The 27,951-nt window shown below is 47.9% G+C and overlaps 1 protein-coding gene across 1 annotated transcript in view; it reads right to left on the bottom strand.

Moving 5' to 3' along the window:
* The window catches only part of Gnb4 (G protein subunit beta 4), a 42,216-nt gene extending 15,658 nt beyond the window's left edge, over nt 1-26,558 (bottom strand). The window contains exons 1-6 of the mRNA XM_085682328.2: nt 26,444-26,558; nt 12,722-12,817; nt 8,279-8,317; nt 6,975-7,081; nt 2,941-3,004; nt 924-1,086 (exon numbers count right to left, since the gene is read on the bottom strand). Of these exons, the coding sequence (XP_085538454.1) occupies nt 924-1,086; nt 2,941-3,004; nt 6,975-7,081; nt 8,279-8,317; nt 12,722-12,778 (430 nt within the window). The 5' untranslated portion in view covers nt 12,779-12,817; nt 26,444-26,558. The remainder of the gene's footprint in view (nt 1-923; nt 1,087-2,940; nt 3,005-6,974; nt 7,082-8,278; nt 8,318-12,721; nt 12,818-26,443) is intronic.
* Between the last annotated feature and the right edge of the window lie 1,393 nt (nt 26,559-27,951).

Raw genomic sequence — 27,951 nt, 5'->3', positions numbered from 1 at the left:
CTATAACCTATGGCAGAATGGGCCCAGCACTGAGGAAGACCCTAAAAATACTGTGAAAGCATTATGGGAAATGCAACATCTGCATGATTCCTGTCCTTCAGCATGCCAGAGTCCCCAAACGGCAGGGAAACACTATTGTGAGACCCTGCAGAAAAGTGGTCAGCTGGCAGCACCCAAACCACAGACAGGAAGGATAGGAGTGGCAGGGGCCTCCTGGGGACTAAGCACCGCTGCACGGTGACAGTGCTGCAGGTGACATAATGCTTCCACCTGCACGGACAATACAGTCCTGAACCTTGTTCCAGGGCAGCAGACAGTGCAGAAGGCTGGATTTGCTTTCTTTTGTATATTTTAGGATTGTCTGGACTTTGGGGGCAGCAAAATTTATCATGTTTACAAAGCAATACAGTTACATTTGAAAGAAGAAAACAAAGGGGTAGGAGTCCACCTCCATGCAGGGCGCATGCTCAGTGAGCTCAAGGCCCTAGAGGCACCCCCCCCCCACCCCCCCACCCCCCCCCCGCAACAAAATGAAGTAACAATGACCACCAGCACATGCCCTCTGGGAGCTAGTACTTTTCAAACCACAGTAATTACTGCTTCCCTTTTCCTCTAGACACAATCCGCCATGTATCCTTGCTCAGCTCTCAGGAAGTGGGAGATGGGGGGCCGATCGAGGTGGGGGGGGATGGCTCACCCGTGTGCCCGCTGTCAGGAAGGGGGAGACGGGGGATCGAACAGGGCAAATGGCTCACCTGTGTGCCCGCTGTCAGGAAGGGGGAGACGGGGGACCGAACGGGGCAAATGGCTCACCTGTGTGCCCGCTGTCAGGAAGGGGGAGACGGGGGACCGAACAGGGGCAAATGGCTCACCTGTGTGCCCGCTGTCAGGAAGGGGGGGACCGAACGGGGCAAATGGCTCACCTGTGTGCCCTGGCAGTTCTCTGCTCACCCGCACGTTCCCCTCACGAGTCTTCAGATTGTATATGGAGCAGATGTTGTCCAAGCCCCCACAGGCAACATAGTTCCCGGATGGGGCATAGGCACAAGTCATCACCCAGGAAGACCTCAGCGGAATGGCATGCATCTACCACACAAACAATGCCCAGAGGCATGGGGTTCGTTATGGGGGAAAGACTACAAGGGTGTTCAGTGCACCCCTAAACCTGCGTAGGATGAGGCAAGCTTTGCTGGAAATCAGGCACAGCGAAGAACAGGCAGGAGCTTGGGAAAGGAGGCCACGTGACCTGGAAACACCACAGGCACATCGGATGGATGCCCCTTTCTGTGTTAGCAGGTCACCTGTATTTGAAGTGTTCATTTTAGGGATGGTTTTGTTTTTAATTATGTGCCTGTGTGATAATGGGCAATGCCCTCAGAACCACAGGCACTGGATACCCTAGAGCTGGCACTACAGGGAGTTGTGAGCCCTGGATGTAAGTTCTAGAAGACAGCAGCAAGAGCTTTTAACCAAGTGAGCTGCCTCTCCAGCCGCAGAGCCCTTCCAGTGTTTTAAATAAAAGCAAAGCTATACGTATTCTGTTTTTAATTTTTGAGAATCTGTCTTCATAAATAGCCCCGTTGGCCTGGAGTTACTTATGTAGACCAGACTGGACTCAAAGAGATCTACTTGCCCCTGCCTATTGAATAAGATGTAAAATATGAGTAAAGATTTTAGCAAAATCATTGGCACCTAACGCTCAAAGGAGGAATCTCCTGTACTGAACACTGAACCATAAAAGGGAGGGAACTGAGAAGGGACAGAGCCAGTTCGAGTGGCTTTTCCCAGGGGGCTGCATGAGTGCCCTTGTAACAGGCAACCATTCCAGAGTCTCAAGGAGACTTAGAAGCAGGTCAGGTGGAATGGCTGAAGGTGTCTGATCTACCAAGACTAACCCCACACAGGGTGTCCCCACATCCTGGGACAGATACTACCACGCTTCCTCTTGACCTAAAATCCCATCATAAAAGTGTATCTGTTTTTCTGGTTTAGGTTTGAATAAGACTAACTTAATACCAATTAGGATACAAAAGCTGTTAGCTTACAAATTAGTCACCTTTAAAGTCTCACTCAGGCTGAGTGTGCAGCTCATGGGCACGGCACCTGCTGTGTACGGGCAAGGTCCTGCGTCTCGGCCTCAGCACTCCAGAGGGGAGAGGCTTAAGGACTATTCACCTCACCAAATACTGCTTCCAAGTGCACAGTCAATTACTGCTAATGCATACAATGTACAAAGCACGTGACTTACAAAATATGCCCCCCTCCATGTTTTCACTGCTACTCAGCAACCTGAAATCAAGGATTCCTCACGCTGGGTACAGTGAGAAAATCCAGATTTTCACTACTAGATTTCACCAAATTCAATGTGTCTATCTTCTACGTCACCCAGAAAAGCGAAGTGTCCCCGGAGTAAGCCAAGGAAAAGCTCTCCAGGAACCCTCACCAATAATCTACCCCAAACCAAAAGGTCAGGCTTATTTCATCTAGGAACTGGAAATTGTAAAAGTTCGCATCAATATAACAATGACGGTCTTCACAAGGCAGGTGTGGTGCTGCACGGCTGTAAACTCAGCACTGAGGAGGTAGAGGCAGGGCAACTAAGAGCTGAAGGCCAGCCTCAGCTACATAGATTTCAAGACTAGCCTGGGCTAAATAGGAGCCTGTCAAAGAGGGAAAGCGGAGTGGGGGGAACAAACAGAGAGGAAGGGAGAGGGGGAGAGAGGGAGGGAGGGAGGGAGGGAAGCTCAAACTGACACTGACATTGTTCTTACAGTGTGTCCCTAGAAATGAAAAGAGCTCAACACTGAAAGCGAGAGTGTCCTAATAGCTGGTCCAGATCTAGACTAAATTCATCTCAGAAGGAGGGGCTCTGAATGAGAAGGAACTGTCAGGCGGTAAACAAATACAAGATCATTTAAGAGAAAGATGAAGAAATTCTACCTTATTTGTTGTATAGCTATCCCAAATAATTAATTTTCCATCTTGGGATGCACTGACTAGTAGCCTAGAGGAGAAACACAAGAACAATTGGACACTGAGAGGAAAAATGGTTAATTAGTTATGCATTTCATCTTTGAAGGACACTTCAGATGAGAACACAGTAAAACCTGTATACCGAAATAACTTTTCTGCCAACCTTTAAAAACGTGATGTTCCATGCCAAACGCTTAGAGCAGAAAGTAGAATATCTAGCCATTGGCTAAAAGAGTTTGTGTCTACAATTCAGGTTTTCCCTTGTGACATTTTAGCTACCCATAAAGGTTTCCGTGGATACTAGTGGAGTAGCTTAGTACTGACTGACAGGTTTAGTGACCAGGAGATCCAGATTCAATATCCACATCCCATCAGCCCAGGCTGTCACCCGAGAGCCTGCTGTGGGTACCGTGGAGGCCAAAGAGATGAAAGGACTACATTAAGGGTTGTTGCATTAATAAAACGACAATGTGTGTGCTGGGCGTTAATAACAAGTGTCTTTAGTCCCAGACAGGAGGATGCAGGCAGGCACAGGTGGATCTCTGGGAGCTGGAGGCCAGCCTGGTCTACAGAGCTAGTTCTGGGACAGTAAGGGCTACACAGAGAAACCCTGTCTCAAAAAATAGAAACAAACAACAAAAAAGGGCAATGTGTAGGAAACGGAGTTTTAACGTTTTTTGTACTTTTAACTATGTATACGTGTGCTTGTACACACACTGGAGTGTAGGTGCCATGGAGGCCAGGGTGTCAGATCTCCTGGAGCTGGAGTTGGTTGGTGTGGGTGCTGGGAATCGAACTTGGGTCCTCTGGAACAGCAGTACATATTCTGAACCACTAAACTATCTCTCCAGCCCCAGAAACTGGCATTTCCGAGAACTAAAGATAAAATGTATCCTACGAGGGGTAATGATGAATGAACAGAGACAGGAAAATTCTGGGGAGTCCCAGGACCTGGGGCCTTCCCGTCATGCAGCTGGAAACACAGATGGGGCTTATGCTGCAGAGAGTTTATGAGAAAGCCCCACCGATTTATGAATTCTTGACTATGTGGTCACTGGATTTTTTTGTTGTTGTTGTTCTGTTCTGGAATTTTGCTTTAGAAGAGAGGGACAATTACAAAAATCACTCAGTTTTCTTCTCTGCCGTCAAAGGTTTCCAATCTAAAGGTTATGGAAGGGGAGGTCCAAAAGTGGGCTGAGAGGGACCAAGGAAAACCTGACAATCAATTCATCCGTTGTGCTGACAGAGGTAGTAACCCAGGAATTAGTTAGCAGAATACCTGGAAGGGGAGTCAGGTTCCTGGGTGATATTTTATTTTTGAAGAAAAAATTTAAAAAAATAATTATTAACATTGGTTCAGTAATTAGACTTTGGGTTAAGAGTCTAGAGTATCAAGGCAAACTCATTTTAGATTGTTAAATCATATTTATTGATTTTTATGAATGCGGAGATCAGAGGCCAACTGGCAGGAGCCACCCTCCTTCCACTATGGGGGTCCCGGGGAGCTAATTCAGATCATCGGGTGGCGAGAGCTTTTCTCCCACTGGCCCAGGGCAAAATTTCTATCTTAAATTACAGAAAAAAAAAATCTGCCTTAGCTTTATGTAAGTTGTCAATAATATAATTTTATCTTTTCCCTTCAAAGAGGCACATACACTGTGTTAGTGTATTCAGTACCCTCCTCACTTATAGCTCAAGATTATATTAAACTCAGAAACAGCAACAAAATGATTAAAAAACCCAAACGATCATAGAAAAACAATAGCATATGTGTGTTAGGCTGGGGGAGTAAAAGATTATTCCATTGCTAGACCTGGTGGTGCTAATCTTTAATCCCAGCACTCGGGAGGAAGAGGCAGTTCAAGGCCTCTATAAAGAGAGTTTATAAACGTCTATAAAGAGAGTTCCAGGGCAGCCAGGGCTACACAGAGAAACCCTGCGTGTGTGTGGAGGGGTATTCAATCAAAATACTCATTTTGTATGATTTGATCGTTTGTGAGTTAGTTAAGTATAGTAACATCAATAATTTAGACATCAGTTTACTCAAGTATTTGCTTATTAACTGGTATTTTTATTTAAGTCTTGGCTAGGAATGGTGCCTAAACCTTGTCAGGTATAAAGGAAATTCCATTTCCCCAAATTCCAAAAGGCTCTCTGTGGTGCCTATTAGCACACCAAAGCACACATTCTTTCACAAGTCCCTGTTAGCTCTTCTCCCCCTCCGCCCCTCCCCTAACCTCCCTCCCCCAGCTACCCCTTCTCTGTCTCCCTCCCCCATCTCTCTGCTCAGTTCCTCCTCTCACAGCCAGGCCCAGTCTCTGCTCTGGACCTTTCTGGATGTCTCTGGATGTTCCCCCTAACTGTACTATGGAGCAATCCTGTCGTCGGTTTATACATACTTGTGATTCTAGGAGCCTGAGTCACCAGAATAGTGATTTTAAGGCTAGCTGGAGCTACTTAACAGTAATCTGTCTCAAAAGAAACAACAACAACAAAAAAATAGTTTTGACATATTAAAAAAAACCACATTATAACACCCCTCTGTAAAGATAATGTTGTTATAAAGGTTTTACTAATCTGCTTGGAAGACAATAAATCACAGAAAATAGACTTTTGTCATAGACTGCTCCTTCAAAACCACACCAAAAGTGTTTGCTGACCAGGCCTGTTAGAGATGAGTGAAATTTAAGATGCTAAGAAAGTGTTGTTTCCCAGGATTGAGCAGGCATTGGGCTCCGTTCCCATAACAAAGGAGACAACTCTGATTTACACGCAGCCTTTAGGCTGTCCCCTTATCAAAGAACAGTCCTCTAAAGGGCTGCAAGGAGCAGTACAGGGTCACAACCAAAGTCCAGGCCTGCCATAAAGCCCCCAGTGCTGAGAACAGATCATTCTGCCCTGGGCAAGAGGACCCGGATAACAATGGAAAAGTATACAGTGGTATACTTAAAATAGTTCTGGCGGTAGGTAGTATCTGCCGTGCAAATCTCTCATCGGCCTAAAGGGCCAGACTTGTGTCTCCTGGCTGTTTAAATTGTTCAAAGTCTAACCTGGGCCAGGACCTGAAGGAGATTCAAGGATGACAGTACATGTGGAATGCAGAAGCCTCAAGTGTCCCTAAGCGAGGTCCCTAGCTCACTAGGCCAGCTCCACTCTGAGCGGTCGCCAGAGCTGGACGGGCGATATCTTAAAGAGCTTTTTCCTCTAATAATCTCTAAGGGTGCAGGACGATTTCTCACTGGGAAGGCTTATTAATTCTAAAACACAGAAAGAAATCCTCCTCTGGTTTCCTCAGTGGGCTGGGGCAGAGGCAAGGGGAGGAGGAGGAGGGAGAACTGTGGTTGGAACGTAAAATGAAAATTTTTAAAAAACGCAGTTGTGAGACTGAAGAGATGGCTCAGTGGTTAAGAGCACTGGCTGCTCTTCCAGAGGTCCTGAGTTCAATTCCCAGCAACCACATGGTGGCTCACAACCATCTGTAATGAGATCTGGTGCCTTCTTCTGGTGTGCGGGCATACATGGATGCAGAATGTTGTACACATAATTTAAAAAAAAATGCAGTTGTGCCCCAAAATAAATAAATAAAAAATAGTTTCCATAGGTCACTAGATAAAGATCTTTTTGAGAAGCAATTTCTCATATTAGAAACTTTAAAAGCTGTGCATTAACACTATTACTACTCTGCATCTTTATGACTACTTGTGGGCGCACATGTGGAGATTACGGGACCATTTGCCAGGCAAAGACTCTTATCCAAGAAGCCATCTTGCATGCCCTAAAAACTCTGTAAACTTTAACAAGTCGGAGCCTCTGGGTTTGAGCTCCACACTGGAACAAACACAGGGCTCTACACCTGGCAATGAATGTTCATTCCTAGTGCAAGGAGCGCGTTCGTAATTGACACCTTTTCTACAACACTGCACAAATGAGGTTTGCTCTGAAGAGAGAAAACACAAACAATGATTCCTGACGAAACAACTTCCGAAGTGACAGCCACTGACCTGGAATCATATCCCCAGTGCATGGCGTAGATCTTGGCGAGGTGGCCACGCAGCGTGCGCCTCGTTCGCATTTGTATCCGACCCACGGAGTCCATATTAGACGTGATCTTTAGAAAGTGACAACAGCGTTACTCTTTACCTTACACATGGCGTAGATAAAAAGCAGAGACAAATTCGCAGCAGCCAAAGGTGATTCGGTGCAAAGAGAACAAGAGCATCGCTGTGAGTTCAGTTCACAGAAACCATGATTAACAGGGGTCATCCTGTGTGCTGCTGGGACTGAGGAGGCTTTTTCAGCCGAGGAGAACTGCAGTAAACAGACATCCAAACTTTAGCAAAACTCCAACCACAGGGAGAAGGAAGAGGGTGAGTGGGCAGGCTGCCCTGCAGGACGGCTTCTGAGCTGCTCATCAAGAGAAACACGCCAGCCCACAAATACTTTAAAGGTTTTATGTATTCTTGTATGGGTGCAGTGTGTGTGGGGGGGTGGTGGAGGAGAGAGACAACAGGAGGAACAAGCTGAGGTCAGAGGGCAACTTCCTTGTGGTGGGCGCCTTTCCTGCTTCCACCGTGCTCCAGTTCTGGGGATCACACTGAAGTCTTCAAGCTTGCATGGCAATTGCCTGGCCTCAAGCCCTCCACCAAACATCCACCAAACATCTACCGGCTAGCCCCCATCAGATAGTTTTTAAAGAACTGGGGGGGGGGGGTGCTTGGGTCTCTCAACACAAAGCAATGACCCTGATTTGATGCCCCACATAAGTATCCAGCTGTCACAGTGTGTCTATAATATGGACACACTATGTTTCGATAGGAAAAAAAAAGTGCACCAGTCACAGAGGAAACTAGAAATAAGTGACTAAAGAAGAGTCTGTAAGAAAGCCATGGAGCTGGAGAGATGGCTCAGCAGTTTAAGAGTACTGGCTGCTCTTCCAGAGGACCCAGGTTCAATTCCCGGCACCCACATGGCAGGCAGCTCACAGGCATCTGTAATTCAGTTCCAGGGGATCTGACATCTGACTCTTCCCTCTGGCCTCTGAGGGACACACACACACACACACACACACACACACACACACACGAGTGCACAGAAAAACAGCTTAGTCAGCATATACGAAAAGACTCAGAAAGTGCTTAAGAATAAGCACGAACTAGACACTCTTGCACGTCACGGCGCTTGCTGTCCCGCAGACTCCTGTTTCAGCACTGTATCTGTGGACAGCACCTTCGGTAACAAAGGTCTGGATGTCACCCGTACTGTGATGCGTCACATGAACTGCTGACATGAACTGGGGACACTTTACCTGAACCAGCGTGGCATCATTGCAGGCCTTCCTAGCATCCTAGAGCAAAGAAAAATAACATGTTAAGATGGGGGAACCTCTAAATTAATAGGCTGTGCTTATTGAAAATAAACCTTTACTGTATCACATCATCTTATTTTTAAATTTTTCTGAAATATACTTTACCTAACATAAAAGCGGCCATTTTAAGGTACACAATTTAGCAGTTTTTCAGTACATTCAGAATTGAACCACACCATGATCCAATCTAGGACATGTTTACCATGTCTATCTGTCTGTCCCCAATCTACCCAACCCCCTTTTCTGCCTCGGCTTCTCCTCCCTCCACTCTGTCCTTTCAGTGTGGACCTGCCAATCAGACCTCTCTTGTAAATCAAGTCACACAGAACACGGCTTCTTCTGCTTTGCATGTTTGCATGTTTCAGTTATGTTACTCCATGTTACTGTATGTTATGGCCTCAAGCCATGTGCCTCCACTTTAAGGCGGACGGTTCTTTTTTTTATATTTATTTATTATGTATACAATATTCTGTCTGTGTGTATGTCTGCAGGCCAGAAGAGGGCACCAGACCTCATTACAGATGGTTGTGAGCCACCATGTGGTTGCCGAGAATTGAACTCAGGATCTTTGGAAGGGCAGGCAATGCTCTTAACCTCTGAGCCATCTCTCCAGCCCCAAGGCGGACGGTTCTAATGGATGATTTTTCAGCATTCTATCTCGTAGTTGAGAATTTTTGGGCATAGATAGTTTCCACCTTCCAGTAATTTCAAAGCATGATGCTGTGTTCCCACGGTTTCCATCTCTTTGGATGTCTACCTGCTATGGTTCAGAGCTGCTGCACCAGCGATGCCCAGGGCTCCAGCTCCTTAGCTCTTCAGGTCACTGCCAACTCTTATGATAGTCTGTGCTTTTAGTTACAGCCATCTTAGTTGTGAAGTGTCTCACTGTTGTTTGGATTTTATCGTGAATCTTTCCATGCACTTCCTGTGTGTGTGTGTGTCTGCCTGTCTGTGAGTATAAATCTGTACATGTGCCGGGCAGTGGTACACGTTTTTAGTCCCCAGGGAGGCAGAGGCAAGCAGATCTCTGTGAGTTTGAGGCCAGTCTGGTCTACAAGAGCTAGTTCCAAGACAGGCTCCAAAGCTACAGAGAAACCCTGTCTCAGAAAAAAAAAAATCTGTGTATGTACATTGTTGGTGTGCATCTGTGTTTGTGTCTGAGTGTGATGTGTGTATGCTTGTGTATCTGTGTTTCTATGTCTTTCAGGGGATCCCTTTTAAAGCTTTTGCCAATTTTTAGACCAGGTTGTCTTTTTATTGCCCAAATAGTAGTTCGTTACTTATTCTAGATACTTGACCCTTACAAGATGTACAATTTTCAAACTTGATAGTTTAAATATATATTTTGTTTTTAATTTATGCATATATATATATATGTGTGTGAATTGCCTGCAGAGGTCAGGAAAGTGTTAAATCCTTGGAGCTGGTTATAGGTAAGTTGTGAGTCTGCTGATGTATGCTCTGAGAACAGAACTTGGGTTCTCTGTAAGAGCAGCAAGCTCTCTTAACCACTGAGCCATTTTTTTTTTGCCCCTTGATAGTTTTTTGACATATAAATATTTATATAATGAGATATAATTTTCTGAGTTTTTTCTTTTGTTGTTGAATTTTTGACATCATATTTAATTGGAGTCCTGAGAGAATGTGTATTATTGACATGACTATGACCATGTCAGGGACCCCAGTGTGTCAGACCCATGGGAGTGGCAAAGTCTTCCCTGGTCAGGTTCACAGGACTGGTACAGCCTTTCTCCTGGACCGGGTGTGGGTGTTAACAAATGACTGACCTTTACCTAGAACCAGTGTGTGCAAACCCTGCCAACCCCAGTTTCCCCCTCCTGGATGACTGCAGCCCGAGACGGCTCCCTGATGGAGTTCTCTTAGCTACCCACCGTCTCCTGGCTGAGTCGCTGACTGAACAGGCCGCTGTGGTGTGCCTCCAGAAGAGCGCGTGGCCCACCTGATCCAGGGTTTCTGTGAGTATTCCTGTCATGTTTTTCATTTCTGTCACCCAGTTAGGGCAATCCCCAGACCGTGTAGGCCATGGCAGCTATTTCCTAATCGAAGGTTATAAAGATCTGCCAGGCTTACTTCCGAGAACTTTACATCATAAATTTGTTTTACCTTTTGGGTTTGTTTGTTTGTTTTGTTTTGTGTTTTTCTAAACAAGGTTCCTCTGGTAGCACTGGCTGTCCTGTAACTCACTTATAGACCAGCCTGGCCTCAAACTCACAAGAGATCCGCCTGCCTCTGCCTCCCAGGCACTGGGATTAAAGGCGTGCGCCACCACACCCAGCTTAAATTTTATTTGTTTTATCTAAGTGTTCTGTCTGAATATGTCTGTATACCATGCACATGCCTGGTGCCTTCAGAGGGAATAAAGGCGCTGGTCCCCTGGAACCGGAAGTAAAGATGGTTGCAAGCTACCCCGTGGGTGCTGGAAATGGAACCAAGATCTTCTGGAAGAGCAACCGGTGCTCCTGACTTCTGAGCCATCTCTCTAGTCCCTGAGAGCTGAAACTGTAAAAGCATCCTGCATTCAAACACTGTGACTGTCGCCATCAATAAGCACTTTTGGTGTATGGGTCCAGCGTGTAGGGATGCAGCTTGGGATTTTTCTAATTTTATTTTTTATATTTAGTGCTGGGATGGATCTCAGAACTTTACACGTCCTAAATACCGGCTCCACCACTGAACTACACCCCCAGGTGCAGCAAAGCCACCTTTCCCGTTAAAGGCAGCGAGTCTCTCCCTGGAGAGCACGTTCTGTTGGCTGCTCTTCGTCCTTTTGTCTTCTCACCCCCTTCTTTCTCACAGCATCTCTACAGACTTTTACACTGTCCTGAACAGTGTATGATGCTAAACCTTCCGAATGCTCCTCATGTGGCGCTGACCCCAAACATAAAATTATTCTCATTGCTATTTCATTGCTCTAATTTGTCTACAGTTAGGAGTCGTATAATATCTGTGTTTTCTGATGGTCTTAGGAGACCCCTGTGACCCCCCTAGGGGGTCGCAACCCACAGGTTTAGAACCACTGGTCTTGAACTAGCCAATCATCCGTGCTGGCAAGGCCCCCACACATCCCAGGTCAGCGGGGCTTCTCCTGCTTTGCGCTTCACTTGCACTTTTCTCTGTAAACAGAAGCAGGCAGCTACTGAACTACTTAGAGCACAGTCTCCTTCCTCCACCGGCTGCCAAGAGGCTATGTATGGCATCCTTTCATTTCTAGTTTTCCTTCCTGGATGCTCCCCAGTTCCCAAAAGTTAAGTGTCTGTTTCACTGTTTGTTGCCCCTTGGGCCACTTACTTCCCCGGACTCGCTTACAGACTCCTCCCCTGGAGCTTTCCCACAGCCCGGGGCAGCTCTTCCCCACAGAAGGATCCAAAAGTCTCAGCATCTTTTGTTTGTTTTTGAGGTGGACCAGGCTAGCCCTGAACTCAAGTCTCCTGCCCAAGCCTAAGCAGAGAGCTACCAAAGGCCTGTGCCACTGCCACCGATTGGTATTCTAGGTGTCCTTCGGTTTATCTGTCCCTTCTCTACCGTGCACCTCTGTCCTTTAGAATGCTTGTTTTGCAACATAATACTATCGAGATAAAATTGCTTCAAGTTATGTGCTAAGATCTGCCCCACAGATCCTATTCAAAATCTCAGTGTGTGAAGAAGAGGCTTTTTAAATGCTTTCCATTGGCATATAATAACTATGGCTATCACTACATTTTCATCTGTGCGGAGACTGGTTTCGGTCACACCGATCCCTTCCTGGATGAGAACTCATCACACTTGTCTGTCAGCTAGATTCGGCAGTCTACTCTTCATTCATTTTAAAATTTTACCTTCCGTGTGGGGGCATGCTCGCCACAGCACACATGTGCAGGTCAGAGGACAGACGTCAGGAGCCTGTTCTTCCCCTTCCATTGTGTAGGTCAGTGACAGAACTCAGGTCACCAGGCTTGGCACCAAGCACCTTCACCCACTGAGCCATCTCACCCGCCCTACGTGTGCTTCTCATTTTTCTATTCATTTTTTTCAGTGTAAGGTGCCCTTTGCCAGCATGGGTAGTTGTTTGGAATGATTTGGGGGAGAGTTCTCTAGAAACATGATGGAAACACCTTAACCATTTCCATACTGTGTCCACGAGACAGGGTGTTGCCTAGCCCAAGCTGGCTTCTGAGTAACAAGGTAACAAAGTAACAAATGCTGACCTTGAACTCCAGACCCTCCCGCCTCCCTCTCCTGAGTGCTGAGGTTGCAGGTGTCTGACTTCACAGCTTGCTCAGGCCAGCCGCTTCTAGCCTCATGAAGGATTTGATAGTGCTGACGGTAAACTAAACTGCAGAAACGAAGCTAAGCGGCTAGGCTTCCAAGCAGGGCCCTTCCTACCTGGATCTGATTCCGCAGCTGCTCAGCTTCCTGCCTCAACTGTTCCAGCTCGCTCATCCTTCGTGGCCGGTTTCCTCAGGCGTCCTATGCAGAGGACTAAGGGGAGGGGGTCAATTAATTTCTATTTTAACCGACACGTGAAGCATGAAAACATATCTTCTTAGTCCTTCCCAATGTAAACAAAACAAGCACTATTACTAGAACGTCAAACTGCTTGATATATAAGCAACCAGATCGTTTACAAAGCGATTTTTTAATTTATTTATTTATTTATTATGCATACAATATCCTGTCTGTGTGCATGCCTGCAGGCCAGAAGAGGGCACCAGACCCCATTACAGATGGTTGTGAGCCACCATGTGGTTGCTGGGAATTAAACTCAGGACTTTTGGAAGAGCAGGCAATGCTCTTAACCTCTGAGCCATCTCTCCAGCCCCCTACAAAGCGATTTTATGCAAAAGTATGACACGAAGGTTGTCAAGACCAACATGGAGTCTTTTCTGCCAAACCTTCGATGACGGAATGCGCTTGTCCACACACATGCATACCTATGAAGGAATGTTCAGAAATAAACTCTTTATGAAGGGGAACCTGCATACATATGTGCCCACAACAGAATATTCAGGAATTTCTGCAAAGGAACATCCCACCTAAGTGATTTGAACATAGCCAGCTCCCCCATGAGCCTACACCAACTCCAGACACAGCAGAGTGAGCAATGCTTTTTGCTTCCAGCTTAGATAAACATTCCTCTTTGTCTCCTCTTTTCTTTCCCCCTTTCCCTTTTCGTATCCCAGCATCCTCAGATGCAGACATGCTGGCCTCCAGCCTTTTTCAGAATCACAATTATCCATGGCTCCTCTCAGCTCTTTTTACCCTGCCCCTACCCTAAACATCACGGGCTTCCCTTCCCCTGGCTTCTCAATTCTATATAACCTTGGTTCTTTGGCCCCTCTCTCTTGGCCTTCTCCTCTTCCTCTCTTGCTCCCTCCACCCCTCTCTCCTCGCTCATGGCCCAGAACAGTCTACTGGCCATGTTCAGTGCAGTACTTTCTCTCCCTGCTCTGGACTCTTTCGGTTGCCTCTGGCTCTGCTCTTCTGTGTCTACAACAGAAACCTTCTCCTCGACCACACCTCCGAGCAGTCAGTCCCCCCATTATACATTTGGTGCCGCAAAACCCCACCATCTACAGAGAGTTGGTCTTTCTATCACTTATTTTAGGTCAACGATGATCAGAAGATGAGGGGGAAGACCTTGAGATGGGGTACTTAAGACCAAACCATAGGAACTGATAACAGACAGGTCCACGGAGAGCCTGCCTTGTGATTTTTTGTCTGTCCTTGTTTGTTTGTTTTTGAGACAGGGTTTCACTATGTAGATCAGGTTAGCTTCCAACTCAGAGAATCAACTGACTTTGCCGCCCCCCCCCCCAGATTAAGGCATACACCACAGCTGCCAGCCTAAAGCTGGTTTGAATGGATCCTTCTGCTTCCACCTCCCAAGAGCTAGAATAACAGATGTGGTGGCTGGAATAGGAATGGCCCCATGGCTCATATATCTGAATGCTTGGTCCTCAGTTGGTGAAACTCTTTAGGAAGGATTAGGAGGTGTGGCCTTGTTGGAGTAGGTGTGGCTTTGTTGGACGAGATGTGTCACTGGTGGTGGACTTTGAGGTTTCAAAAGCCCATGTTCTTTGCCTCCAGTCAATGGGTCAGGATTTGAGCTCTCAGCTACCGCTCCAGCACCACGCCAGCCTGCCTGCTGTCACTCTTCCCACCATAATGGTCATGGGTTCACCCTCTGAGACAGTAAGCAAACCCCCAATTAAATGCTTTCTTTTATAGGTTGCCTTGGTCGTGGTGTCTCTTCACAGCAATAGAAGAGGTGTGGACCACCATACCCAACTTGGGTGGCTTTACATGCAACTCAAACTTAATATTTCAAAGCTGATCTCCAACATACCCCAATTCCTCTGTATTTCAGTCAGTGGTGATTCTATTACTGTAATTATTTGAGCTTTAAAAAATCCTGGGACTCATCCATTTCCACTTCCCTCAGAACTTCCTGTCTATCCCATTAGCGATCCTGTCCCCTCTCCCAGGGGCTGATGCAGTCTGCGGGCCTCTACTGCTATTAATCTGGCCAAGTCACCATCCTCTCTCACCTGATCTGTGTTTTCCTGCTCATGTCTAGAGCACGCATCTCAGAAGGTAAGTCCTTCTGTGTTAAAATCCTGCAGCGTTAGCCACTCTCAAATTCTCTGTGCATACATGCATTTGTGCTTGCAAGCGAGCACACACCCCCCCCCACAGCTCTTGTGAAAGCCAGAGGACAACCTGGGTGTCTTAGGGTCACTATTGATGTGATACAACACCATTACCAAAGCAACCTGCAGAGAGGGGAAGGCTAACCTGGCTTACATCCCATCACTTTTCATCATTGAAGGAACTCAAAGAGGGCAGAAACCTGGAGGCAGTAACTGATGCAGAGACCATGGAAGGGTGCTGTGTACTGTATTGCTCCTCATGGCTTGTTCAATGTGCTTTCTTACAGAACCCAGGGATGGTTCCACCCATAATGGGCTGGGTCTTCCTTAGTCAATCACCAATCAAGAAAATGCCCTACAAGCTCACTACAGTCAGATCTGATGGAAGCATCTTTTCAATTTAGGTTCCCTCCTCTCAGATGACTTTAGCTGGTGTCAAACTGACATAAAGCTATCCAGCACACTGGGGTATCACTTCTTATGCCCTGTCCACCATCTTTTGAGACAGGGTCTCTCATACTAGCCTGGAGCTCACCACGCTGGTCAGACTGGTAGCCTATCAGCACCAGAGGTCTGCAGACCTCTGTCTTCCCAGTGCTGTGGGATAAGTTTTTTTGTACACTGTGAAGATGTGTCTCTGCCAGGCACCTTCTAATTGGCTTAATAAAGAGTTGATGGCTAGTAGCTAGGCAGGAGAGGCTAGAATGGACTTCCAGGGAGAGCTAGAAACTCTGTGAGAAGAAGAGAGGCGGGATTTGCCAGCCAGACATGGAGGAAGTAGGACATACTGTACTGAGGAGAGGTAGTGAGGAGCCACATGGCAGAATGCAGATCAACATAGCAACAAAAATGCGTTCATCTAAGTTTTAGTTTGTTTGTTTGTTTATTTTTTAAGATAGGGTTTCTCTGTGTAGCCTTGGCTGTCCTGGAACTTGTTCTGTAGATCAGGCTGGCCTCAAACTGCCTCTGGCTCCCAAGTTCTGGGATTAAAGGGTGCACCACCAATGCTCCCAAGTGGTGGCTGGTCCCAGGCAGGGAGACACGTGGTGGGTGGGCAAGAGACAGAGACATGGATAGGCACAACATGCAGAGTGAGGTTGAATATTTATTCAGGGGGTTATAGAGGGGGAAGGGAGAAGGGGGGAGAGAGAGAGAGAGAGAGACAGAGACAGAGAGACAGAGAGAGAAGGGGGAAGCGGAGAAGTGGGGAGAGAGGCAGAAGCAAAGCAGCTGTCTCTCCGAGAGGAAGACAGAAAAGAGAGCAAGCTCAGGCTGGAGGCTGAAGATCAGCCTGCCTCAGCGGATGGGGGAGGGAGTGGGCGTGGCTTGTTTCTTAAAGAGACACAACAATCATTACAATGAGCCTAAAAGTCTCAAGAAGGATTTGAGAGACAGAGGGAGGAGGATTATAAATTCAAAGTCAACCTCCGCTACACAGTGAGCCCAAGTCAGTCTGGGCTACATGAGAGGGGGAAAGGGGAAGAGAGGGAGAGCAGGAGGAAGGAGGGGGAGAGGGGAGGGAAAACGAGCAAAGAAAGGAAAAGACAGCATCAAGAATTTTTATTTTTATTTTTTGTACCATGCATATGATTGCCTGCATTTAGGTTTATGCACCACATGCATGCCTGGATGCATCTCTGGAACTGGAGCTGAACCTGAGTCCTCTGTAAGGCAAGCAAGTGCTTAACCACTGAGCCATCTCTCCAGTCTCACATCTGCACTTTTAAAAAGCAACTCCTGAAATCCAAGGCTACAACCAATCACCGATGAACAGGGCACGTGCACAGAGAGGGGTCAAGCAGGGAGCACTGCAGGACCAATATCCAGGTGAAACTCTTCCAAAATTAGGGGAATGCAAACACAGTGACAGCAACAAAAGCCAGGGTTCCCATTACACACGACATAGATAAGTCACAAAAACGCCATGGAGAGAAAAGCCCGGTACAATATCGCGTACAGAATTTTAACAAAAGCAATGAAAACCAAACAGTGTATTAAGATGTATGAATATTGCCAGGTGTACACATCTGTGATCTCTGTCTGGGGAGGTGGAGGCAGGAGGATCAGAAATTCAAGGTCAGCCTTGCTTGCATAGGGAGTCTTGATGTCAGTCTGAGCCAAAAGAGTCCCCCTAGCTTAAAAAACCCAAAGAAGAAAAAGTATAAATAACACACCTTAACTTCTTTAAGGGAAAGAATGATAAAACAGTCTAGGAACACAACTTGTCATAAGCAGTAGCTCACAGTCTGATTCCTCCGCTGGGCAGCGATCAGAGAGCGAACACTACTCATAACCAAGCACGCTCCATCCAGCCCCCGAGGCTCCCTGGGAACCATGAGTTAAAATCAATGAAACAAAACACAGGGAGAACAGAACGTGAGGCTGAGACAAGTTGTTTGACAGCAGGGAAAGGCTGAGATTGCAGTCCACACACACCTGGCACCTGGCAACACCCATCCTCCACGATGCCTCTCTCCAAAGGGTGTCTCCTTCAGTCTGCTGGAGTACGAATCCCACCTCTGTACCTTAAACTCTATCTCTGTGACCGCCACAAGATCCAGCCTCTCACACTCTCTTGGACTTGGCTGTTCACCTTCTGTTTCTTCGTAGCCCCTGCTTTATTCATTTCTCAGATCCTTGCTTTTCTCAAGAGTCTAGGTTCACACAGCTAATTGAGAAACTCCCCTCCCGGGAAGAAGGAAAGATAAAAAGGAATCCGAGATACTTATGGGACACCTGGGGGCCGGGAGATGACTCCGTTGGCAGAGGGCTCGCCATGCAAGCACAAGGAACTGGGTTCCAGCCCTCAGAACCCACGAACAAAAGTCAGTGGGGTAAGGTGTATTTCGCTTCTTGAACACTAGAGAGCTGGAGCCAGGCGGTCCCTGAGGCTCGTTAGCCAACCTGCCTAGACCAGTGAGAGACTAGGTCTCAAAGAATAAAGGTGCTTCAGGGATGACACCGGAGGCTGTACTCTGTGCACACACACACACACACACACACACACACACACACACACGCACACACACACTCACACACACAGTTACATACACACTTGTACCTACACACATATAAACACAAACCCAAGTGCTTACAATGTATATAAGACACTCATACTTCCTCTCTACCCGCCCCCCTTCCATGTGTAGGGTGTATTTCTGCATGCTTTTAAGTGTGTGGGAACCATCCCGATCTGCTTTTTGGCCTGATTCACTGACACAGGGTCTCTCAATTAAACCCAGAGTTTGCTGATATGGCTGGTCCTGGTAGCCAGGCTGTTCTGAGGGTCCCCTGGCAATGCCTTGTCCACCCTGTATATGTAGAGTCTGGGGATTTGACATCATGCCTATCTGGAAAGCATTTTAAACTCTGATCTCTCTCTGCAGCCCTCACACATCCCTTCTAAGAAGCAGAAATGCCAAGTGTAATCGCCAAAGATTTTCCCCAGTGGTGAATTTGCTCAGCTCGAACTGGAGCGGTGCCTCACAATTAACTGTAGGGGTGGAACTGACGTCAATGTGGCAATTTGAAATTACTAATTTTTTACAAAAGCATTTGATAGCTGTGGTGCTCTTTAGATTGCTGCAGCTTGACTAAGTGTCTTGGCAATGAGTATCTGGTTCCTCCAGAAATTTTAGACAGCTGTCACAGACTGAGAGTGCTGCAGGGCCTCCTATCAGGTACCACTGAAAAGCCGGGCTGTGCCAGTAACACGTACCAGAAGACACCAATGAGCCATTGCAACCGCACAGATATAGTAAGAAAACGAAAGCAAGGCAGCTGTGTAACACAATGGCCTCCTCACAGCACGTCTTACAACATCCACACAACTTTTACCACAGCGAGGCATTCTGCCGTCCGGACAACGCTGCCGCTGTGGGCGTCAAGGGCCTTTTGTCTATCAGAGATGAAGACCTGCAAGCTCTTAGCTACTCACCACACAGACTGCAAAAGCTTACATGAGGCATGAAAGACACTAAGTCGTTATCGTGTATGGGGTACAGTCGTGTCGACGTTCTCACACATGTATGTGTGCAGTGCATGCATATGTGCATGTGCAGACAGTTGGCAACAGGTGTTGGTGTACTCATGTATGCATGTGTGCAGTGCATGTATATGTGCGTGCACAGGCCCCAGGCTAACATCAGGTGTCTTCCTCAAACACTCTCCACCCTATTTTTTGAGACAGGGTCCCTCACTGAATCTGGAGCTTGCCTATTCAGTTAGGCTACCTAGCCGGTGAGCCCAGGGGAATCTCCTGTCTCCTCCCCACCACTGGGACAACAGGTGCCTACACTGCCTCAACATACCCCAGATGGACCTGGGACAGCAACCCACATAGGTAGGAACGAACACTTCTGTAGTAGAATGCAAGGGAATACACAGTAGGCAGCCCTCAGAGCAACGCCACACTGGGCAGTGCACCCTAGAGCCCTCTGTGCAATGCCACGCTGGGCAGTGCACACTAGAGCCCTCTGTGCAACGCCACGCCACGCTGGGCAGTGCACCCTAGAGCCCTCTGTGCAATGCCACGCTGGGCAGTGCACACTAGAGCCCTCTGTGCAATGCCACGCTGGGCAGTGCACACTAGAGCCCTCTGTGCAATGCCACGCTGGGCAGTGCACACTAGAGCCCTCTGTGCAACGCCACGCCATGCTGGGCAGTGCACACTAGAGCCCTCCGTGCAATGCCACGCTGGGCAGTGCACACTAGAGCCCTCTGTGCAACGCCACGCCACGCTGGGCAGTGCACACTAGAGCCCTCTGTGCAATGCCACGCTGGGCAGTGCACACTAGAGCCCTCTGTGCAATGCCACGCTGGGCAGTGCACACTAGAGCCCTCTGTGCAACGCCACGCCACGCTGGGCAGTGCACACTGGAGCCCTCAGAGCATGGGCCACCACACCTAGTTTTCTGCAGCAGCGAGCACCAAACCCAAGGTTCTCTGCACACTAGGCAAACACGCTACCAGATGAGCTCCCAGTTTAATGATTTCTTTAAGGGAACCAACCATCCAGTTTGTGACCTGAGTTTTCCAATTTTTTGTTTCTCTCTGGTACTATTCACTCACACATGCTTGTTAGAATCACCTCCACCCTCAGGCAGTGGTGGTGCATGCACTGGGAGGCAGAGGCAGGAAGATCTCTGTGAGTTCTAGGCCAGCCTGGTCTACAGAATGAGTTCCAGAACAGTAAACGCTACACAGAGAAACCCTGTCTCAAAAAACAAACAAACAAACAAACAAACAAACAAACCAAAAACAAAAGAATTACCTCCACCAGAGGGCAGCCAAGAGAAAGGTAGCTGTGTAAAGCGTTGGAAACTCACTGGCTTCCAGAGAAGCTGTACAGCATCACTCAGCAGTGCTGGGGGAGTCTCTGTGCAGTGTCTGGTACATGTCAAATAGCATTCGTCAAACACAAGAGCTGGAAAATACGAGTGCTTACACTCATTCGGCCAGCCACATCCTTATCCATCCATCCAGTGTCTATGCCAACCATGAACCAGGAACGTTCCAGGCTCTGGAGTTACAATTATCAAGAACCAAGATTCTTATTGCTGTGGTACTATAAAGGGTAGTGTTAGCCTGAAGATGAGTGTCTGGGCATGCCTGTGGGGATTATTCTTATTGCATCAATGGAAGTGGGAAGGTCCACTCACTGTGGGTGGCACCATCACTGGGTCCTGGACTATAAAGATAGGAAGCAAGCTGGGCAGTAGCATGGGTGCTCCGCCCATTGCTCTCTGCTTCTCTGCAGCCTGGATAGTGTGGCTAACTACCTCAAGCATCCGCTGCTGCGGTTTCTCAGACAGCAACGGACTGCAGCTCAAACTGGGAGCTGAAATAAAACCCTGACCTCCAGCTTGCTTTTATTAGAATATTTTATCACAACAGACAGAGCAGCCACTAAGCCAGGTCCTCTATTCTCGTCTGTTTAGGAAATGAACCCAAAGTAACACACAATAGCACATGACCCAACTTTAATTACAGTCAAAAACTATGTAGAAAAACACCCAAAGCTAGATCACGGGTGATTAGGGAGGCTGTATTAAAATAAATCAATTTAAGTAAAGTTGAGTGATATCAGAAAATGAGCCACATCTTTCAAATGAAAAGCAAGCCAGGCATGGTAGCACACGCCTATAGCCCTAGCACTGAGTCAGAAGACTTGTCACAAGTAAGAAACCAGCCTGCATACACAGGGAGACGGTTTTAAAAGAAACAATAATAGGGTTGGGGTGTAGCTGGGGATGGCAGGATGCTGGTCCCAGGCATGAGGCCCTAGGCAGAACAGGAAAAACAGAGCCTCTAAGGCAACCAACCTGCATCAACAGGCAGACAATGTGATGCTAAAGGAGAGGGAGATGGGAGGGAGGATAGGAAGTGAAAGGGGGGTTGGTGGCTGGTAGGCCTGCTTTGGGATCATGTAGGCTTCTCAAGTACCTGGGGATTTTTTTTTTTAATGGGCTGTCATTATTCATTTGGTGCTTGAGTTCCTCCAGACCGTGTTATGGGGAGACTTCCAAGCTACATCCTTCTGAAATTCCCCAGCACTGCTTGCAACACACTCTACTTCGTAGCACAAAATTCAAGGCTCACCCTATAGCTTCCCAGTCCCAGCTCTAGAGTCATTTAGAAAAGGGACTGGCCATGCTCATGGCTACTTCAGTGCCACGCCTCCAGGCTTTCATCAGCCAGAGCTAGAGAGTGAGTGTGTGTGTGGTGTGTGTGTATGTGTGTGTGTGTGTGTGTGTGAGAGAGAGAGAGAGAGAGAGAGGAGAGAATATGTGTGTGAAAGAGAGTCTGTGTGTGTGAGTGTGTGTGCGTGTGTGTGCGAGAGAAAGAGAGGGGGGGAGACTGTGTGTGTGTGTGAGAGAGAGAGACAGAGGAGACAGTGTGTGTGTGTGAAAGAGAGTCTCTGTGTGTGTGTGTGAGAGAGAGAGAGAGAGAAAGAGACAGAGGAGACAGTGTGTGTGAGAGAGAGAGAGGGGGGAGACTGTGTGTGTGTGTGAGAGAGAGAGAGGATACAGTATGTGTGTGAAAGAGTCTCTTTCTGTGTGTGTGTGTGAGAGAGAGAGAGAGACAGAGACAGAGACAGAGACAAAGACAGAGGAGACAGTGTGTGTGTGAGGGGGGGGGAGACAGAGTGTGTGTGTGTGTGTGTGTGTGTGAGAGAGAGAGAGAGAGAGAGAGAGAGAGAGAGAGAGAGAGAGAGAGAGGAGACAGTGTGTGTGTGAGAGAGAGAGACAGAGACAGAGACAGACAGGAGACAGTGTGTATGTGTGTGTGAGAGAGAGAGAATGTGTGTGAGTGTGTGAGAGTGTGTGTTGTATGTATGCAGTAGTACACTGCAAGTATGTGCATATTCATGTATACAAGTGTGTTTACATCTTTTAATCATAGGTTTAATCATAGGATCATACTGATGCCACTAGTCCCAATCGAATGCCAGATACTTTTTCACTGCCCCTTCGTTATCTCCTCTCGCCCTTCCTTTCTGACAGGGTCTAATGTAGCCCAACCTGCCCTAAAACATGCTATGCAGCCAAGGATGATCTAGATAGAGCTTCCGACCCTCTGTTCTACCTCTCAAGGGCTAGGATCACAGACATGTGCCATCATACCTGGTTATAGGGTGCTAGGGGTGAAAGCCAGGACTTTGGCATGCTAGGCAAGCACTCTACCAACTGAACTCCATATCCAGCCCCTTTTCCTTATTTTCTGTCTCTCAGAGTAAAAAGTCTAGCTCCTAAAATATCAAGAAGCTCATTCATTTGTCTTTGTTACCATTCTATTGCCGTGAAGAGACACCATGACCAAGGCAACTCTTATAAAAGAAAGCATTCAATTAGGAGCTTGCTTACAGTTTAAGGGTCAGTCCATGATTATCATGGTGGGAAACAGAGGCATGGTGCTGGAGCAGTAGCTGAGAGCTTTACATCCTGAGCAGCAGGAGGGAGGGAGGGAGGGAGGGAGAGAGGGAAGGAGGGAGGGAGAGAGGGAAGGAGGGAGGGAGGGAGGGAAGGAGACAGACAGAGGGCCTGGCATGGGCTTTTGAAACTTCAAAGCCTACTCTCAACACCTCCTCCAACAAGGCCACACCTCCTAATCCTTCCCGAACAGTTCCACCAACTTGGGACCAAGCACTCAAACACATGAGCCTATGGTGGCCTTTCTCATTCATACCACCACGGTCATCTTCTTACTGTGACAGTACACACAAGATGGCTTCAGGGCCGCTGTACTGCTGCCATGCTAGCAAGGGCTGCCTGCAGAGTTCAAGTTTTCCTTCCCCAGTTTATTTTATGTTGAGATCAAAAGTGGTCGGTCCCGTGTTCAAGCCCTACCTGGGTTAAATGTGTTCCTTCTGATGGTAGGTGATTCGCTGTTTGTACTCAGTTCTTACCCACCTCCAAGGGGGTTGTCTGCCTTGCATTTATTTTTGTTTTCTCCAAAAAGGCCAGTCTCAGGGCCAATGAGATAACTCAGCAGGGAAAACACTTGTAAACAAGCCTGAAGATCAGAGTTCAAACCCCAGGGCCAAATGGAATGACTCCTGCAAGTTGTTCGGTGACAGGCACAGGCGTGCATTCACTCGCTTACATGCATGCACATCTATATGAGTGAACACACACACGCACGCGCACACACACACACACACAAAATAATAAAAGTTTTTTTGTTTGTTTGTTTGGATTTGTTTGTTTTTTTTTTTGTTTTCTGACAAAACTATCTCACTTTGCTTATCTGTTGTTAAACACTTCCTCCGAGTAACCACGGGAGGAAAGGGTTTATTTGACTACACCTCCAGGTCACAGCCCAGCGCTGAGGGAAGTCAGGGCAGGAGCTCCGGCTGGAACTGAAGCAGAAACCACGGAAACAGGCAGCTTGCTCCCGTGACCACTTCAGCTACCTTTCTTACACAGCGCAGGCTCATTTGCCTATGGATGGCGCCCACAGTGGGCTGCAGCTTCCAGAGCCACCTGAAGCAATTAGCGCCATCAATTAGCAATCAAGAAAATGTCCCTCAGACTTGCCCAAAGGCCAAACTGGCGAGGAAAATTCTTTCGGTTCCTCTACCCAGGTCCCACCAGTTGACAAGGAAGATCACTCTTTCTCAATGAAGAGCAAAATAAGACTGCAGTGCCTGGAGAGAGGGTTCATTCTTAAGAGAGCACACTGCTCTCCAAGACACAGACACAAGTGCAGTTCCCAATACCCAAGGGGCTCACAAAGGCTTGGAATAATTCTACCTTCAGGAGTATCTGAAGCTTCAGACCCCCTAGGTCCTGGCACCAAGTGCCCAGAAACACATGCAATTTAAAATGATTTTAAAAATATTTTTAAAAAGAAATAGGTCAGTAACTGAGGCAGCATACAACATCGAGGGGGAAAAATGTGTTTTAAGTAGATGCAACAGAATATTTATATACCAGAGTAAGGGACCAACAGAAACTGGACACACAGAAGCTTCAGGAAAACCGGAAGGTGGCAGAAAGACAGCTATGAGAACGCCTCCAGGCTTACCGCGTAAGGGACAGCAACGAACTCCCACATTAGGAAGCAGGCTGCCATCCAGTCTTGATGTTGGGAGACAGGGGCTTGCTATGTAGCCCAGAAAGATCCCCTCTTACCACCCTCCTGCCTCAGCTGCTGTAGCAGGGGATTACAGGGGAGCCCCACAAAGCCTGGAGTTGCTTGCTATCCTGTTTCCACCTTCCCAAAGTTGTTACAGTTGTTTCTCGAGCCCAAGTTAAAACAGGCATTAGTTTGGAAGGACAGTTAAGTCATCACTAGTATTAAATGCCAACAGAGTAACTGTGCCCTAGGAAGGGGGGCAGGGATCCAGGGATGCCAAGGAGGAAATGACAGATGGTTGGCTGTACAAAGTCACACTAGTAAGTGGTACTAATCACACCAGAAAAACCAGCACGGGTTTCTGACATGTCTAGGAAATTTATGTATACATGAATGAGTAGCTGAGGACCACTTGTTGAGCCTAGAACTAAATGAATGCATTCTAGAGAGAAAAGCAGGCGCTCTAGGGACAGAGGACTCTTGCCCTGAACCTGACCTGAGTTAACAGTTACAAGATTTCAGCGAGTTATTGAACATCTCCTTGCCTGTGGAAGGTGCAATGTGTCCTTTGAGAGGTGACTGAGAGATGACAGAATAGCACAGTTCACTGCCTGTGGTCCAGGACACAGCTTTGGGGAATAATTCCATCAATAAATCAGATTAAACTAGTCAGCGAGGTAAAGAAACTAATAACCAAGTCACCCAACTTAAATAACATGCCTGAAAGGAAACAGGGAATTCATCCATTCTCCAGCATTTTGTCGTAATGGCATAAAAATCTCCAATACTTGGCTTCCATTCTCAGTTTTGAAAGTGTCCCAGGATCTATTTTTAAAGTGTAAAAATATACACTGATATGCTTATTCATAAAAGACCAATAACTCAAAATTGCTTCCTGTCTAATGATCACAGGCTTAAGGCACATCATCAAGCGAAGCACAACACACAGGATCAACGTCTAAGAACCTGGCGACACAAGGGATCTGGCAATATTCACTAAATGACATTTTTTTTTAAGTTTCTATTTCGGTTTCAGCAAACCCAAATGCAAAATGAAAACTCCTTAAATGCTCTTAATCAAAATATTAAAATATACAGTAAACTTTCAGAGACAGCAACGAACACTGGCAGAGACCAAATGTTATACAGTTTGGTCCACCCCTGCAAGAGCCCTTCCTCTCAGGAGCATGTGTCAGGCATCACATCCAGATAAACTGAAAAATACAAAATGTCATCGACTCAGTTCGCGATTCTGAAAGGGCCTAATAAATTTCGAAGTCTTAAGACAACTCCCTGGTAGCGTGCGGGTCCACATCAGGCTACATTTCTGCCCTTTAAGGAAAGAGGGAAAGAGAGGAGCAGAGAAAACAAAATCGCCCAGCACTGCTACGAAGCCGTCTCTCAACTTTGAAAATGCAGTCTTTCGTTAGTGGAGTGCAAATACACACATGCCACACACACACACACACACACACACACACACACACACACACACACACAGTACACGGCGATCATTTGTGTTTTGAAGCAGAAGGAGATGCTGGGAGAAGACAAGAAAATGCTTTTTCCTGTTATTAACTTGCAAATATCCAAAATCCGTTATCGTTCCTCGCCCCCCCCCTTTAAAAATAACTAAGTCGAGAGCATCGTATCTGTCCAAAAAAGAATAAGCCCCCCCGCAACAAAAACAAAACCCAATGAGGCTCCAGCAACCCGTGGAGAACTTGGGGGGACCCGCGCCCTGCTGCCATCACCGTCTGAGCTCCCCGGGCGGCCGCACCCTCGAGCTGTCCCGGGCCTCGTCGAGCGCCTAGGAGCCCGCGTCTACACGGAGACCCGCAACGCGCTGCCCGCGTCCACACGGTAGTCCACCTACCTGGAGCCGGGCCTCCAGTACCGAGCTGCTGCTGGGTGTTCGGCTGCCGGGAGCGAACCGTGAGCAAGCTCCGCCACACGAGACGGCGGCCACACCCAGAGCCCTGCACGCCGGACGGGGCGGGGACCCGGGCGGGGCGCGCGGGGCGGGGGCGGGGGCGCGCGAGGCCGGGGAAAGGGTCTGGGAACGCGCCGAGGCTGCAGCGCGCGGGGCTTGGGTGGGAGCTGCCGGGAGCGAGCGCGGTCGGGGCGGGCGGGCGGGGGGCGCTCGAGGGGATCGTAGAACACAGAGTGCGATTGGCCTGGGTGGCGGCTGTTTGGTGCGTGCAGGGCCAGGGGTGCGTGTGGTTTAGTGGGGAGGGGCTGGCGGGGGCGCGCGTGGCCTGGGCTGGGGTGCACCGGGTGGGCGCGGGCACGGCGTGCAGCTTCAGTTGGGTTTTGCTAAGCGGAAAGCGCATCCCAGGCAGTTTCGATTTATCTGTGTTCCTCTGGACGCGCCGTCTAAAGAATGTGCTGGACTTCTTCGCGACTGGGCCGGCCCAGGAGTGCTCTGCTCGAGCGGGCTGCAGGGTTGAGCCAGGAGAGCCACAGATGTCTTCTGCACTTATGGAGCGCTGAAATCCGTAGTCAGTCCAGCCAAGCCGCCCGACTCACCCGTCGGTGGAGGCCCGAGGTTCACTGGGAACATAAAGCTAGTGGTACCGGCCCCCTCAGCCCCTAAAGGTGCTGAAAACATTTATGAACAACATTGCTCCCAGCTCTTGGAAGTTGCTCTGTGTTGTCACTGATGCCTGGAAGGCCTTCCCCAGCATCCCTAAACACCACGTGCACCTCAAGCGACTTTGTTCACATTTCTCTGGGTGTTTTATACTGAAAATGTCATCAAATAAATGTCTCCTAGCAATTTGCTGCTTCTGCAGGGGTATTGCTCCTGCCCCCACCCCCATCTTTCTTTGGAGTTAATTCTACTTTGACAGACGGTTGCTATAGCATTCCCTCTCTGACGTCAAACAATTTAAAGGAACAGCACAGGGTAACAGGACTGCAGCACCGGAGAAGGGTTTGAAGAATTATCTGGAGAGCTTTGACAGCCCACAGCCTTCCATTCCCTCCTTGTCAGCGGCTCCCTGATATCTGCTGGAATAAACTCTACTCACACCTGCAGACGAGGAGGCCAAACTCGGCACCCAGCGTGGGACTGGGAAGAAAATGTGGCCTGTGTGTAAAAGCCACACCACCACAGATGTGGAAAAGGGAGGTACCAGGATGATGAAGTGTTTGGTTTCCCCTCTCCCCCGCAAAGTTTTGCTTTCCCTAACCCTCGGTGCTTTTTCTCCTTTAAGAGGAGAATGAAGAAGTGCCGGACCTACTTATCTAAACGTCAGGAAGGGTGGGGTGCAGCCTGAGTGGTCTAATCGCTGATGGTGTGTTGTAGTAGTAAATCCTGAACTATATGGTTGGAAACGAAGGGAAGCTGGTACTTAGGGAGTGCCTATATGTCTACAGCTC

The sequence above is a fragment of the Myodes glareolus genome, chromosome 20 (assembly GCF_982192425.1).
Source record: "Myodes glareolus chromosome 20, mMyoGla1.1, whole genome shotgun sequence".
In the NCBI taxonomy this organism is placed as follows: Eukaryota; Metazoa; Chordata; class Mammalia; order Rodentia; family Cricetidae; genus Myodes; species Myodes glareolus.
The sequence above is the reverse complement of the archived record's forward strand: the minus strand, read 5'-3'. Positions and strand labels throughout refer to the sequence as shown.